The sequence below is a fragment of the Sciurus carolinensis genome, chromosome 9 (assembly GCF_902686445.1).
Source record: "Sciurus carolinensis chromosome 9, mSciCar1.2, whole genome shotgun sequence".
Lineage (NCBI taxonomy): Eukaryota > Metazoa > Chordata > Mammalia > Rodentia > Sciuridae > Sciurus > Sciurus carolinensis.
Genome location: NC_062221.1, coordinates 133,751,886 through 133,766,667, shown reverse-complemented (window position 1 = coordinate 133,766,667; position 14,782 = coordinate 133,751,886). Strand labels below are relative to the sequence as shown.

The 14,782-nt window shown below is 48.9% G+C and overlaps 1 protein-coding gene across 8 annotated transcripts in view; it reads left to right on the top strand.

Annotated features, from left to right (window-relative positions):
* Hlcs (holocarboxylase synthetase) overlaps nucleotides 1-14,782 on the top strand; it is a 179,716-nt gene that overhangs the window by 159,620 nt on the left and 5,314 nt on the right. For 7 of the 8 annotated variants that reach the window (XM_047563333.1, XM_047563332.1, XM_047563329.1 and 4 more), the window contains 3 exons: nucleotides 7,458-7,525; nucleotides 9,024-9,235; nucleotides 12,624-12,738. In XM_047563333.1, the coding sequence (XP_047419289.1) occupies nucleotides 7,458-7,525; nucleotides 9,024-9,235; nucleotides 12,624-12,738 (395 nt within the window). The remainder of the gene's footprint in view (nucleotides 1-7,457; nucleotides 7,526-9,023; nucleotides 9,236-12,623; nucleotides 12,739-14,782) is intronic. The other variant, XM_047563326.1, reaches the window with a different exon arrangement.

The following is a 14,782-nucleotide window of genomic DNA, read 5'->3' as shown; positions in this document are numbered from 1 at the left end:
CAAGGGTTCAGAGAGAGGGAGCGATGAGTGAGTGGGCCACGGGGTTGATGGCAGTGGGACTCTTCTGTCCACTTGTAAAATGGGGTACGTGACGTTACGCACATATCAACACATGACATGCACAGCCCGAAGAGTAAACCCTGGCGTAAACTGTGATTAATAATGTGTTAATAATGTTCTCAGCATTGACTTAGAAATTATAACACAGTGTGACACCAATGCAGGGTGTTAGCCACAGTGGGGGTGGCCTGTGAGAAACTCCGTACCTTCTGCACTTTTTCTGTAAACCTGAGTTTGCTCTAGAAAATAGAGTTTAAGAAAAAAATGTATATGGTGCCACAGGAACACTACATGCGATTCAGATTTTTATGTCTATCCACAAATAAGTTTTTTTGAAACAGAGGCTTTGCACTCGGACAATGGGATCTAGTTGTTGCAACCTAAACCATGTGACCTGCAAAGTCTAAAATATTAACTATCTGACCTTTTTCATAGGAAGTGTGCTGGCCCTTGGATTAGATCAGTATTGTATCCATGTTAAGTTTCTAATTTTCTCTTTTTTTAGTTTGAATCTATCCCAGTTATTAATTCTTGCTTTTATTTCTTGTGCTATAAGTTTCTAATTTTGACAATGATGCTGTGGTTCTCTAAGGTGATACCCTGAATTTTTAGGAAAGACACATTGAGTACATGATAAAGGGACATTATGGCTGTGAATTATTCTTAAATGGTCCAGAAAAAATTACTGATAGACAAATAGAGAAAGTATAAATGGGAAAAATTTTAAATTTGGGAAATGTTGGATATTAGGTTAAGGCTGTATAGGAATTCTTCGTATTATTCTTGTAACTTTTTTACAAGTCTGATATTTCGTAGTAAAAGATTAAAACCAATCAAATAAAAAATAGCATGAGCCTCTCAACAGATCAGATTGGCATCCTGATCTCCTCTGCAGGCTTATAGAAGTGGTTTTGCCTTTCTGAGACTGTGTCCTTGTCTGTAAAGGAAGCTCCTGTTCAGCTTTGTGGGGCTTAGGTGAGATAATATTCATGAAGCACTCCTTGCAGTGCAAAAAATATCAGCAGTGATCCCAGCTGACCAGTCGAACTCCCATGCCTGCAGGTAAACAGTTCCAGGACGTCTGCTTGCCTTGAGGTCAAGATGAGTCAGGGTCCGTCTTCTGAAACAGTTGCAGCATTTCCCAGTAGCAGGCGCTGTTGCGGGGCAGATGACTCGTGTTGATGTTTGTGGGTGCTCTTCGCTGGGAGCTGGTTCACACTGAGTTGAAGATGGCAGGTGTATTCATGAGCTCTGATCAGCCTGAAGATGGGTTGAGAACATCCTGTGGTCTGGAGACTCCTAGGGAAGGAGACGGGACATGGTCTGAGTTCCAGTGTGCAGGGTATAGTTAAGGCTCACCGTCAGAGGCGAAACCTGGGATCAGCACCATCATGGAGGGGTGACCAAGAGACAGCTGGTGGTGGTGGCACCATGAGTATTCCAGTCCACACACGCTTCCTTGCCTGTGTGTGGGTTCAATAAAGGCACCAGTCAAAGGTGGAAGGCCGCTGATCCCAGATATCTGGTATTAATGTTAAGTGTCAGAGTAAGAGACAATGATTTGTGTCCGTCTTGGTTGAATAATGCAGACCAATGTTAATAAATGCTTGGCTTACTAGAAGGGCGCCTTATTCTGAAAGCCAGACCCAAAGGACTGCATCCTCCAAACCATGGAATGGTTCGGCAGGAGGTGGATGCTGTTATGATGTTGGAGATGAGGAAGATAAACAAAACAAAACCACGCAAAAGCTGTGGATGGTCAGAATGCTAGGGGATATGGAAATCAAACGGCCCTAACAGTGTCCTTCAGCAGCTGGAGCCCCTGCCGGGGGTGCGTCATGGGGAGGAAAGTGATGGCTTAGCTGTCACAGTAGATCCCCATTTAACCGCAGCAAAGTACTCCTGTTGGACACCAAGAGAGGAAAGGGGATTAGAGCTGAGGCTTTCCAGAAAGGAGGATTGGTGCAGGGCTGTGTGACTTTAAATGTCAAATCCAGAACCTGGCAGAAGAGTCATTAACAGACTGTCCACCAACCCGAGTGCGTTGCTGACCCACATTGTTCCTAGGGGACAGCCTAAAGAAAGTCCACCAAGGAGCTCGTTCAACCAGCTGCTTATAGGTTTACTAAGTAGGTTTGGAGGCCCTGGAATTGGAAGTGGATTTGGTTCCCAGCCGCTTGTGTGGGTGTGTAGGTCAGAGACATCAGGGGATGGCTAGAGAGAGAGGCAGCACCTTGGCATTTTTGAAGAGTTCTAAAACACACCCAAGTCCCACTGTCTCCTTTCCCACCTCATGCACCCTCTGCGTCCCTTGAGGAAGAAGTCAAAGGAGGCCTTCTCTTCTCCTGGCAGTGAGAAGTTCTAAGGTGTACCCGTCAAAGACCACTCCGTGTATTCCATTGTAGTTTATTTAACCAGAGCTGCACAGTGGGTTCATTTGTAGGTGACTGAGGGGATTTAGATGGAGTTCAATCAGCACTGTCCAGATCCGTCTGATCCCTGAGTCTCCACTCTCCCTCCATGTTTCCTTGGGAACCTTTCCTTGGATGCCAGGAGGGACAGCCCCAGTGTCCCTGGGAAGCACATGCTCCCTAGGGCCAGTAACCTGCCCATGCACTCAGCCTCCAGGTCAGCAGTGCCCAGTCAGAAGGCAGGCCAGGGCCAGGCCAGGCCAGGTCCCCACCCTGTGCAGCCTCCCGCCGCCTCCTGCCTTGTAAGTGGGGGTATTTTGAGCAGAAACCACTATTCATTTTCTTCAAAAAACAATATGGTGCACTCCTGCCTAGAAAGCAATTAAAAAAAAAAAATAATCAATTGTACTGTTCAAGTGAAAACTTTTTAAAAAAATAAAATATCTTTGATATTTTAGTTTTTTAACTTGTAAAAAAAGTGCTACCCAAATATAATGTTTGATTTTCACAATGGGAAACATTTAAAAAGAATAGTTTTGATTTGAGGGTTCGCACTCTTTCCTTCAAACTGCACCGACGCCCACAGGCTGTGATCCGGGGAATTCATCCTCTAGCAGCCGTCAAAGACCAAAGTGAGTCGCCAGCCTTTGGACAGCCGGTCCCCTTGCCCGCTCCTCGTCCCCACGCCTTTACCCGGGCTCTCCACACGTGGAAGACCTGGGGCAGTCTGGGAACGTGTGTCCCTCTGGACGCTGAGAGCAGGAGCCAGAACCAAGACCACGGACCAAACGTGCGGGAGGAGCAACGTCACATCTCAGTCCAGGCGCCCCCGAGCGGGGGCGCAGGAGCCGGGAGGCTCCCTGCACCGGATGGAGACCCCAGGGACTGCCCGGGAGCGCTCGCCCGGAGCGAGCCTGGGGTCCTTCTTCCAGAGAACGAAGTGGCAGCGTGGCTTCAGGAGGCAGCTGTCCCCGCCCCCGGGTAGAGCACACACCGCAACTGGGCCTTGGCCGGCTGCCATTGCATGGGGAATGAGTGAAGGACAGGCATGGCCACCCGTTTCAGGGGGGCCTGGGAGAGCCCCACGCCTGTCCTCACGTGATCTCTCTGGAGAGGAGGAGGCATCTCACCAGCAGTGGACTGGTGGGCGAGGCTTACCCTGCTTACAAGTTGGGTTTAAATACACCTTTTTTCAAATAGTGTTTTTCCTGCTTGTAAAATAACTGCAGTCCAATTGTAGGAATACTGGAAATTTCAGAAAAAGTGTGGGGGAAAGGAAATAAAAGTCTCTTGGAATCTTAACACCCTGAGATCACATAAAGAAGAAATCTAAAGCATCATATAACTCTACCTCTACACTCGAGAGATAACTACTGTTGACATGTGTCCTGTTTCCTTCTATAAATACTCACTTTATATAAAGGAACTCAAGCTGTGATCACAGTTTTAAGCCTTCCTTTAAAATAATGATGATGATGATGATGATAATTCCCATAACTACACATCTGAAGCATCATTTTAATAGCTCCAAAATAAGAGTTTTCCAGTCCTCAGAAACTTATTTTGTAAGACATGTCTGTGTACTTTTTTAAAGGAGGAAAATTCTAGAGTGTACACTTTAAAAGAGAAGAGGGACTTACCTGGGTGTCTTATTTTCTTCTTTCCACTTTTCAATTTTTTTCAAATAATGCCACCACTCCTTAAGATAACCACTGAACGTTTTAACGTGGTGTTTCTCACAGCGTTTAAAAGTGTATTTTCAAACACCAGCGGCACCATGGTGTGGGGGGGTTTGTGCCCTGATTGAAGGCAGTGGCATCGCCCACGGCACAGGGCTGCAGTGTCCTGTGTCACGTGGGTGCCGGGTGCTTTCCTCCCACTGTCGTGGGCCGTTTAGATGGTTTTCAAAGTGTATCAGGAACGCTGCCATATGAATAGTTCTGCGTGTTTTCCCGTCTGCATACTCCACAGGAGTCAGTTCTCGAAGTACAGTCACGGGCTCAGAGAGTGCGAGACTTGCAGGCTGCCGATCGTGTGGACAGACTGGCTTGGGGATTTCTGCTCACTGGTTACCATCAAACAGGCTCTGACTTGTTAGCTGTGGTAAACAAGTGCTGCAGATTAACCGTTGTTGACTGTCTGACTTATTTTTAAAACAGATCTTTTGGTCTTATTCCCAGAAATATTTATGAATAGTTAATCACTGACATTACATCTAAACCTAAAAACCATGGTTTTTAACTCCCCCCCAATTAAAAATAATTCTTAAATTAAAAGATAACCTAGCATATTAAAGTACAGTTTTTTTAAAAGAAAAAAAAATCATCCAATATAATCATCATTACCTTTTTACCAACTCTCCCTCCCTTTTCTAGGAATTTTACATAGAAGGAATAAAAGTATAAATCTTGCTTGTTGTAACATTCTGTTGCAGGCCTGGTTTCCATGCTGCTATATGGTCTTCATAACATTTCTAAATTGTTCCATCAGCTTCAGATACCATAATTCAGTTAGCCATTCCCCCAGTGAACCGTTAAGCCATTTCCAAACTTTTCCTTTCCTCACACTGTGGTGAATGTGGGCTCTTTCCTTCGGCTCAGATCCGCCAAGTGGATGGACTAGGTCTGAATTTAAACTTTTGTTCATTCAGAGTTTTTCCTAATTCTTCCTGGCTTTCTGGATGACTCTTAAGTATCAAAACGTCTTAATGCCCAGGCGGAAATCGGGTCTTTCCTGTGGCAGAGCCCCGGTGGACACCGCGACTCGCTCAGTAGCCACAGTGCTCGGGGGCTTTGGAAGGTTCTGGCTGCACTCGAGGATGCAGACAGCGCTTTTCTTGGGTGCCCCTTTGGTACGACGGTGAATGCACACAGTCACCACTCACAGGAACCTTCGCCAGCCAGGAAAGAAAACACACAGCGGCGGGGAGGCCCTCATTATGTAACCTCGAACTTTTTTCCCTCCTTTTGTAAGGACATCAACTATGAAGGATGGAAATGCATTTAGGGTTTCTTTTTTTGGCTAAAGCAAACTGCGGCAGCTTTGTTTTCAGAAATGCAAAATTGACAAAGTTCATAAATGCTTCTTTGTTGACTGAGCCGTGTGGTTTGGCCCCCAGAGTTATCTCAGATAGCACAAATAAATCTGGCGGCCTCCAGTTGTCTCAGACTGAGCATTAGCTCCTTCCCGGTTGTCTCCCTCCTTGCAGAATTTCCTCTGGGCCTTGAGCACACAGGCTCGCTCCTCTCATTAATATGCCCTGTTAAGTGCTGCCAAACCTCTAGCAGTTTAGTGCATGTGTTCCTTCATCATTCCTCCTTGTTCTGGAAGTCTGTTGGTTTGTGAACCACCCACTTCCACCATCATCAACTGATAGCGCTAGCAGTTGACCGTCCCGGCTGTGTGTTTATTTAAAGAGCATCCTAGATTGTTGCAATCCAGAGAGCCTCTGCAATCTGCTCACAATGTGCTAAATCACCCTGGGCCCGAAGGAACCCAGGCAAAGGGTCGCTGGGACCCTCTAGAAAGCAGAGGTTCCTGGAAGACGATGTATAGTCCCCACGCAGTCAGAGACTCCCTCTTGGGATTTTCTGCCAGTCCAACAAGAAAAGGACACTCTCTTCTGGAGCCCAGAAGTGCACAGGCACACCAGTCTCAATGGGTCATTCATGGTGTCCAAGAGAAACACTAGTGGGGCTGTGTTCCATGAGAGGTGGAAGTGGGACGGGCACCTGGATGGCTGGCCCGGCGTGTCCAGTGCCCGCTCCAGCAGCAGAGGGGAGCACGGGTCCGCCCTGTCTGGGTGACCTGGATCTCCTTAACAAGGGAAAGGTCCTCGGGGCCCCTCTGAACCCTGAGTGGTGCTGGTACCGCACAGCAGCAGGTGGAGCTCTGTGAGCCCTCGGGTCACTGGGACACTGTTGCTTTGCTCTGGTTTTAAGTGTTCTTAAGCTCAGCCATTCGTGAAGTTCCATGCAATTTCTTTAGCCCAGGGGACAGGTCAGAGAGCTGCTGAAGGCACGGGCTTTCTTCAGACCCCTCTGCCTCTCAGGGGTACCGTGGAACTTGATGTTAACACAAAAATACCAGCTCTCCCTCCTCCCCACCCTGCCGCTCTCCTGCCTCAGAAGAAAATATTCCAGAGCGTCCCTCCCAGCTGCACTGGCAACTGGGCAGACCTGACTCTTGCTGGGAGCTCTGTGTGCTCAGTACCAGATTGGCAGCTACAGGGAAGACAGTTAAAATATGTAGAGCGTAGTTTGGAGGAAATTCTCAGGGTGAGGGGTTTTGTGTATGTGTGTTTTCTTTTCTGGAAAAAAGCATGTTGACTCCTTCAGTGGAGATGTGGTGTACTTTCTTCCTGATCCCCCAAAGGGAAGTTTGTGTTCTTTTAAATGAAACTATTTTAAAAGCAGAACTGAAGCCTAAAATGATCCAGGGTTCTCCCAGGTTCTCAGAAGGTGTAGATTTATTTACTATAGTTAAAGCATAATTAGTTCTCAGGGGATGGTGTATCTTTTAAACGTCTTTATTGCCACCATATTGGTTTTCTGAATAATCAGAAACTGCTGTTGTGATTGTGTACTGGTGTTCAAACAGAAACTCACCGTAACTGGAAACAAATGTCAGCAATCGCTAGTTGTCACTTGGGGAAAGTGCATGTGCCAGAGGGGGAAGAAAATTTGATAGAATGTTCCTAAGAAATCTTATCACCTGACCCAGTTTCAAGGAAACCAGATGACAGCTCGGGCAGTTCCCTCTGTCCCTCCTCTGCACTCTTGGTGCCCTTGGGCATGTCTTCTGCCCTTGCGGTCATTCTCTCGACAGAGGCTGTGAAGGCGGGCAGCAGCCCTTCCAGCTGTGTGTCTCTGCTTCCTCGGCCACATGCACACGGGCGAACACAAACCCTGTCCCTTTCTGTAGGAACTGTGGGTCCTTCTGCATGTGTCCCTGTTCCAGCTGACCAGTTTTTCCCACCGTTTGCAGGTTGATGTTTGAGATGCCACAGGAAATGGGCTTAATTGCCATTGCAGTCCGGCAAACCCAGGGCAAAGGTCAGTCATCTTTTGTTGTTGTTTTTCTTTGCTAAAAACTGATTCTCTTGGCCAGAGAGCCCACTGATTCTGTGTGCTGATCACTGAGATGACTTGAGTTGGAGTCTTTCCTGTTTTCATACCTCTCTGAAGTGGGGCAAGAGGGAAAGAAGCGGTGATGGGAAGGTTTAGCCCCAGCAGAATTAAAATACCCTCACACTGTGTGTCGGGCAGCCACTTGACATTTGCTTCTGATGGCTTTAACAACACTGGCTTATACTTTGTAAATTCTTCTCTCTGATGTGTTCTGGTCTTTGCATTTGTAAATAATGACCATGTTAGATGCTTTAATTTTCCTAAAGATCCTCCTGAGGGGCCTTCTATATCTCTAAGTGTCACGCAGGGGGGCCAGCACTGGCATTTTTAGGTACTGGACACTAGATCAATGACCTTTCACCAAGTGACCACAAAGAAGCAGGGTGCTGCTCGGGGCCTCCTCCACCTGCTGGTCCTGGAAGAAGAGCATGCATCCTCCCTGAGTCTGGCCCCAGGTTCCCTGCCCAGTGTCTGTCAGACACAGCAGCAGGCTCCGCAGGATGACTGCCCTGCCCGGCCAGCCCCCAACCAGAGCACACTTTTCCCTCAGAGGCTCATGTAGCTTTCTCAGAAGCAGCAGAGAAATAATCTGCTATTTTTCACTTCCTCCTCTTGAACATAGCTCAATAAGAAAAAAATTATTCAAAGCCGTGGGACTCAATATTGTGGATTTTTAAAAAGGCATTCTAGAAGAACTTCGATTAACCATACCTCTCATTCTGATTATTTTACTTTCCTAACATCAATTTGAAGAAAAGTAACAACTCAGAGAGTTAATATTAGGTGTTATTTATTTATTTATTTTTTTATTGAACTCAGGGGCACTTGACCACTGAGCCACATCCCCAGCCCTATTTTGTATTTTATTTAGAGACAGGGTTTCACTGAGTTGCTTAGCACCTCACTGTTGCTAAGGCTGGCTTTGAACTCTCCATCTTCTGTGATCCTCCTGTCTCAGCCTCCTGAGCCTCTGGGATTACAGGTGTGTGCCACCACGCCTGGCTTAGGGGTCATTTTTTTTAAAAAAACTACTTTCCTGAGATAACACGCACGTGGCATACAGTGCCCCCAGTTGAAGCAAACTGCTCTAGTGTTTAGCGATGTTCACTGGGTTGTGTGGGAAACCCCACAACAGGTTCACTTTGGAAAAGTGGCTTGCAGAACTTCTCGCGGGGGTCAGGGTAGCTCTGCCCCAGTTTCCCGGCATCTGTTTTCACCCCTGTGACCGTCTGTGAGAACGAAGCAGGCCAACGTGCGGACACTGTAAGATGCAGTCACTGAAGCATAAATGAGATGTCAGGGACCAGAGCACAATGCCCATTATCAGAGCCCCTTTCAGCAACAGGGCTTCAAGGTCCACGGTGCCCTCCTTTCACTGAGTTCCCCCAGAATGCACGGGCCTTTACAAGTGCTTTGATTCCAGTGGGGCGCCCCCAGCTGAGCAGCAGTAGATTCCCGATGGCCTGTGTTCCAGGGCGGGGACCGAACGCCTGGTTGAGCCCTGTGGGCTGCGCCCTTTCTACCGTGCTGGTCTCCATCCCCCTGCGGTCGCAGCTGGGACAGAGGATTCCGTTTGTGCAGCACCTGATGTCCCTCGCCGCTGTGGAGGCAGTACGGTCCATTCCTGAGTATCAGGTAGGTGTGGTTTAAGTCCCTCTTACCTCTTACCAAGCATGCAGAGCTCGCCTGTTCCGTTTGTAGCATACGTTCCCATCATGGGCGGCTGGACTGAACCTCCTCCTGCCCTTTGCTGGCTGCAGAGTATTTGGAGTTTTACAAGTACCACCAGGTGTTCTGGCCAGCAGCCCCGCCAGAGCGCCCATGTTCCCCAGAATGCTCTGTCCATCCTGTTTGTCAGGTTTCTTGCTTGCTTCCCCCCCCCCCCCACGGAAGCACAGGATGGGACTGATTGTTAAACTGATGGGAACTACTTGTCTGTGTTTTCTGTTAAAGTCTTACTTTATGGACCTAAAAACCTTCTGGTTTCCCACCTGCATTTACCATGTCTCTCCTCAGCGAGCTACCATTTGTCTGTGGTTGGCTGAGTTCAGTCTCTGGGGTTGTCAGTCACCGCCTTCCCCATGGTAAGGACAGCTGTGCCCACATCACTGTGACTGAGGGATGCTTTGGTGGCAGTTATTAAAAAGACAAGGAAAAGCGGATGATCGTAACTGGAGCCTTTTCTTCCATGCCTCCCCACGTGCCCCAAATGCTCCTGCAAGAATTTCACATGGATGTAAAGAGGAGGCCTCCCGCCTCTCTCCACCTACAACTCCCATGCTCGTTCCTGGAGCAGCACATTAGGAGCAGGACTCAGAGGAGACTGAGGTCCTCCACTGGTATTTAAAGGAAAACGGTCATCTTCCCTGCCTCTTGCACCCCACCCCGCGTGGCCACGGCTGCATGGTCCACTGCACATGCGTCTGCTCTCCCCGGTGGTAGGTTACTCAAGTCTGTGTTCCCCACGGTACGCTGACGTGTGTATTACCAGGCACTTGGTGTCCGGCTGACTGAGGAGCTGGGGGCTCATCAGACTGTCCCAGACCTTCAGGAGCCAGGTCTGCAGCACCTGAGCAGCACACTGCTCAGAGGAAGCACTAGAATGTAAAGTTCCACCGTGGAAGCAGGCGTTTTCCACCCTAGCAACAGGTAGTGAGTCTTAGGGAAGTAAGTCAAATATGAGTCTGTTTACCTTTTTCAGTGCTTTGACCATATAGCCTCACTGGTTAACCTAGCAGCATTCGTGAGCTCCTGCTGTATGCAGGGGCTGTTCCAAGTTCTGGAGGCAGCAGGCTGTGGGGTGGAGAGGCTTGCCTTCCATGGTACCCCCTAAGAAACCCGTTTCCACACATCTCAGCCCCACCGTGATGCGACTCTGAATTTGAATTGGATTTATTTTTGATGTAGCCTCATCAGCCTACACGGAGCCCTGTTAGCTGGTTGAAATGGCCCCAGCTGTGCAGGGTTCACTTTTCTTGTACCCTTCACTAGGGCTTCAGCTTGCCCCGGTTAGACGTCACATCAGCGCGAGAATCAAGGCCAGAGCAGGCAGTGGCACAGAACGCCGCCTCCTTCCAGAGCCTCTGTGGGAGGCCGGCTCCAGCTCCCTCTGCTGCTTCTCTCTGTGGCATCCGGCTGGGATCTTTTGCCCATCAATTCCGATGCCCCTGCGCCCCCTCTCCTCTGCTTCTTGAGCTTCTGCTCATCCTTGAAGACCCTGCTCAGGGAGGTGCCTTCCCTGAACCTCTCAGCCATCACTCCTTCCACAACTCGCTGGCACCTCGAATGTCCCAACCACTTTTATAACCTTGCTTTGAAGCAGAGTCCCGTGGGTCCCTCTTCTGTCTCACAGAAAGTTCCAGCTCTTTGAGGGCAGGATTCCTTTTACTTGGGTCCCCACAGTCCTGGGCACATTGCTTTAGCCATGGGAGAATCACAGCAGCTGTTTGAATAAATGATTGAGAAAGGGAAAACTAAGAACATGGCCTTCCTCTTCATCGAGGGACAGATGTTCCTGTTCGCCCTCATGAAGACTCAGGCAGAGGAACCATGTCTGAGCCCTGGGAACTCTCGTGTCCTCCTGTGGAGGCAGAGCCCTGACCTCACCACTGTGGGGGAAACAGGTGGCAGGTAAAGAAGAGAAAGAAGTCCCTTTGAGAATTGGGAGAGTGACAGAGGCTAAAGCCTCCAGCTTACAGACTTTCTAGATGCGTCTCTCAACCTTATTCTGCTGATAGTCTGCTGGCATCTTTGCCGTCGGGCAGTGCTGACCTGAGAGGATGTGCAGCAGCAGCCCTGGCCTCTGCCCACTGGGTGCCACTGGACTGTCTCAGGCCATGACGACCAGGATGCCAGATGCCCCCCCAGTTGAGAACCCAGATTCTAGACAGAAAAGAGACATAAAGTTCCTTGTCATTGAAGGGTCGTTGTGAGTGCCCATGTCCTGTCCATGCTTCAGGCTGTTCCTGTCCTGCTCTCAGCCCAGACTGCTGTGCTGGAACAGCGGAGCCTCGGAAGAGCTGTCGTGAGACAGGAGGCCACAGCTCAGTGTCGACCCCAGGACTGGCTGTCAGAAAGGCTGGCTTGAATCCCAGCTCTGCCCTTCCGAGTACTGGAACCTCAGCCAGCCACGTAACCTCTTCCATACAGACGAGGCCAGTCCCAGCAGGCGGCTTCGTGCTAAGAAGGCACTTGGTCCTGTGCCTGGGACACAGTGCAGGATGACGAGCCCCATGGGACCTGGAGACCACCAGCTGCTCTCTGGTCTCCGGGCTTCATTGTGCCCAGTGTCTCTTTCCCAGCTTCACATCCCAGAGGAGCTTCCTTACCCACACATGGCCAGACCCAGCTGCCAGGCTCAGGTCTGAGGCCTGCTGGCTGTGACGTCCACTTGGTCCAATCCCGTCTGTGCTCACAGGGTGGTGAAGGCCTGGGTGGCCTCGCTCAAGGCAGCGTCTACTCTTGGTTGGTTCTCCTGTGACCAGGGCACAAGCAGATCCCTGGGCCACACTTCAAGGTGGAGGAGCAGAGCAACTTGTTGACTCAGTAAAACAAGTCTCTTCTCCGTGTCTTCATAGCATTCTGCTCAAGACATTTTGTCTCAACAGCGTGGCCCGGAATCAACATTTAGGGTGCAGGTTAATTCAGAGCCATGCTGTTTATGGAACATGAGTTTCTCAAGGGGGAAGACCCCTGAGCGTGTTGCTCTCTTCCTGCCCCCGCCCCTAGCACGAGGGGCACACTGGGGCAGGCTGGTGATGCCGAGGCAGTATGAGAAGCCGTGGGGTGTGGGGGAAGGGCGGGGCGCATGCTGATACGTTCTCTGGGTCTCTCCCCTTCTGGCCCCAAGAGCTGCTTTAATATTGAATTGTCCCCAAGAAGTGATGAGTTGTTTGAAAAAGGAGAAGGACGGGCCCCTGTTCCAGTCATTTCGGGAGTATTCTGCTCATCTTCTAGCTCGATGATTCCATCTGGTCCCTCTGTGTCCTGTGATTGCTTAATTAACGTGCGGATTTTCCTTTAGGATATCAACTTACGAGTGAAGTGGCCCAACGATATTTATTACAGTGACCTCATGAAGATCGGTGGAGTTCTGGTTAACTCAACCCTTATGGGAGAAACATTCTATATACTTATTGGTAGGTTTCTAAAACCTTTCCCCTTTACATTTTTTGGATAAATAAAACAACAAAAATTAAAACGGCTCATGCATGCCTGCCGTGGGAAGAGCAGATTGTCACATGGGATAACTTTTCTGAATCTTCTAGAGCATGGTAATGGGCAGAGGGGCCAGGGTGGTTGAAAGTACTTCCAGGAGTCTGAGGCTGTGGAAACCACCAGATTGGTATCACATCAAACAGGTGTTGTCTCATCCCTTGCACACTCCTGCTCATCACTGAATCTGAAATGAAAATAACCCTGAATGTACCATTCCGTGATAAGAAGAGAAGGCTGATTTCTAAGACTTCTGCTGACCTTACGTTCTTAACTTGACCTTCCCAGCCATGAAAGAGTTGCCTTCTTTTTAACTTTTGAAAGAATTCACAGGCTGGTCATGATGGGCCAGGAATTCCCATTTCACCTAAGCACATTCAGATCAGGCAAGAAGAATGATTCAGAGGCAGTTTCAGAAGTTCTTCGGTCCCTGTTCATATAGCTGCTGACATCCCCTGATAACCAGTAGAATTTAATTGGTATTCAGAAGTCAGTAATGGACAGAAAACATGTGACCATGGCTTGAAGTGCCAGCCAACGAACACAAGGCTTGTGTTTCCAGCTCTGCTACCAGCTGGCGGATTATTCTGGGCACACTGCTTCATAGCTGACGGCTCCGTTGCCTATCTTTAAATGAATTTTGAGGTAGACACAGAAATTTCTGAGTGGTATCCACAGATATCAAAGAGGCCCGTGGATGGCTTTGGAATTAAAGAATTTAATTTAGTTTTGGAGCTAAAGAATCTGTCTACATGGGGGAATGAATCCATAGCTTTACTAAATTCTCAAGGCCACTGGAGTCTGGGGGCAATCTGGGGAAGATTCAGAGTTGTCAGCAGGGGTGTTCTTTGGTCCTTGGAAGGACAGAGCCTAAGTTGACAGTAGTTAATGTCCCTAATCTCCCTAAGACTTCCCAGTTTTTGAATGCAGGGGAGATTTTCAGCATTATATAGCTCTCAGTTTAATGCTTGACTTTCAATAGGTGCTTCAGATAGCCGAGCGAGCACGTCAACAGCTGCAGATTCTGCCCGTGACCATAATTGCTTGTTTTTTCAGATGCAGTTCACTTTGCTCTGTGTTTTAATAACTGAGATATGCTTTTTAAAAGCACAGGCCAGCCCACCTTCCCTTTACAGTGAAAATGGCCAAGCATTTCCTGAAGAGTTCTGTCACTCTAGGGGTGTCCTTGCCCCAGAAGCGAACGTTGTGGGGACTTTTTTCTGAGAGGCACTGGCCACGTGATGGCCTTGGCTTGGCTCCTGCAGTCTTGCTTTCCTGCTGAAGACCTCTTGGGTTGACCCGGGGACCTGCTGCAGGCTGAGGTTGGTCCCCTCTGAAGTCACACTCCCCGAGAGGACGGTAGCGGTAAGCACAGACCAGCGAGTTCAGACACCACCCTGGGATCTCGCTCTCCAGCTGCCTGCGTTTAGGAGCCCGTAGAAGAAGCAGCTGACGTGGGTCAGCTCCTCACCGACAGTGGGACCGCGGCCCCGGAGGCTTCCAGCGATAAAATAGTAGATGTGTTCTAGGGATGTATCTGGCAAAGGTTTGAAATCTGTGAATCCAGAGTTTACTCCTTAAGCCCTGAATAAAATTCTCTATCTTCAAGCACCTGTTCCCTCTATTCAAGCAGGAAAAGAAATGAATACTTCATAGTGGGCTGGATGCAGAACTAGAGTTCCTGGCTAGACCACATGAGGGATCATTATTTCAGAAATAACACTAAGTTCTGCCCCAGTAGTAGCTTCTGTTTAATTTCCCCTAACTTCTTAAAGTTGAGATGGTCTTTACTTGAATAGGAAGGACAAAAAGGAAGATGGTCTCAAAGATACAAGGCAGTCTCTAAGCAGCCAGAGGCAGTAGATAGGAAACGAGGCTAAGGAAGTAGAACTGCTATCGTAGGGCTAGGGCGCAGCTCTGCGTAGAGCGCTTCCTGACGTGCACAAGGCCCTGGGGTCGATCCCAGAA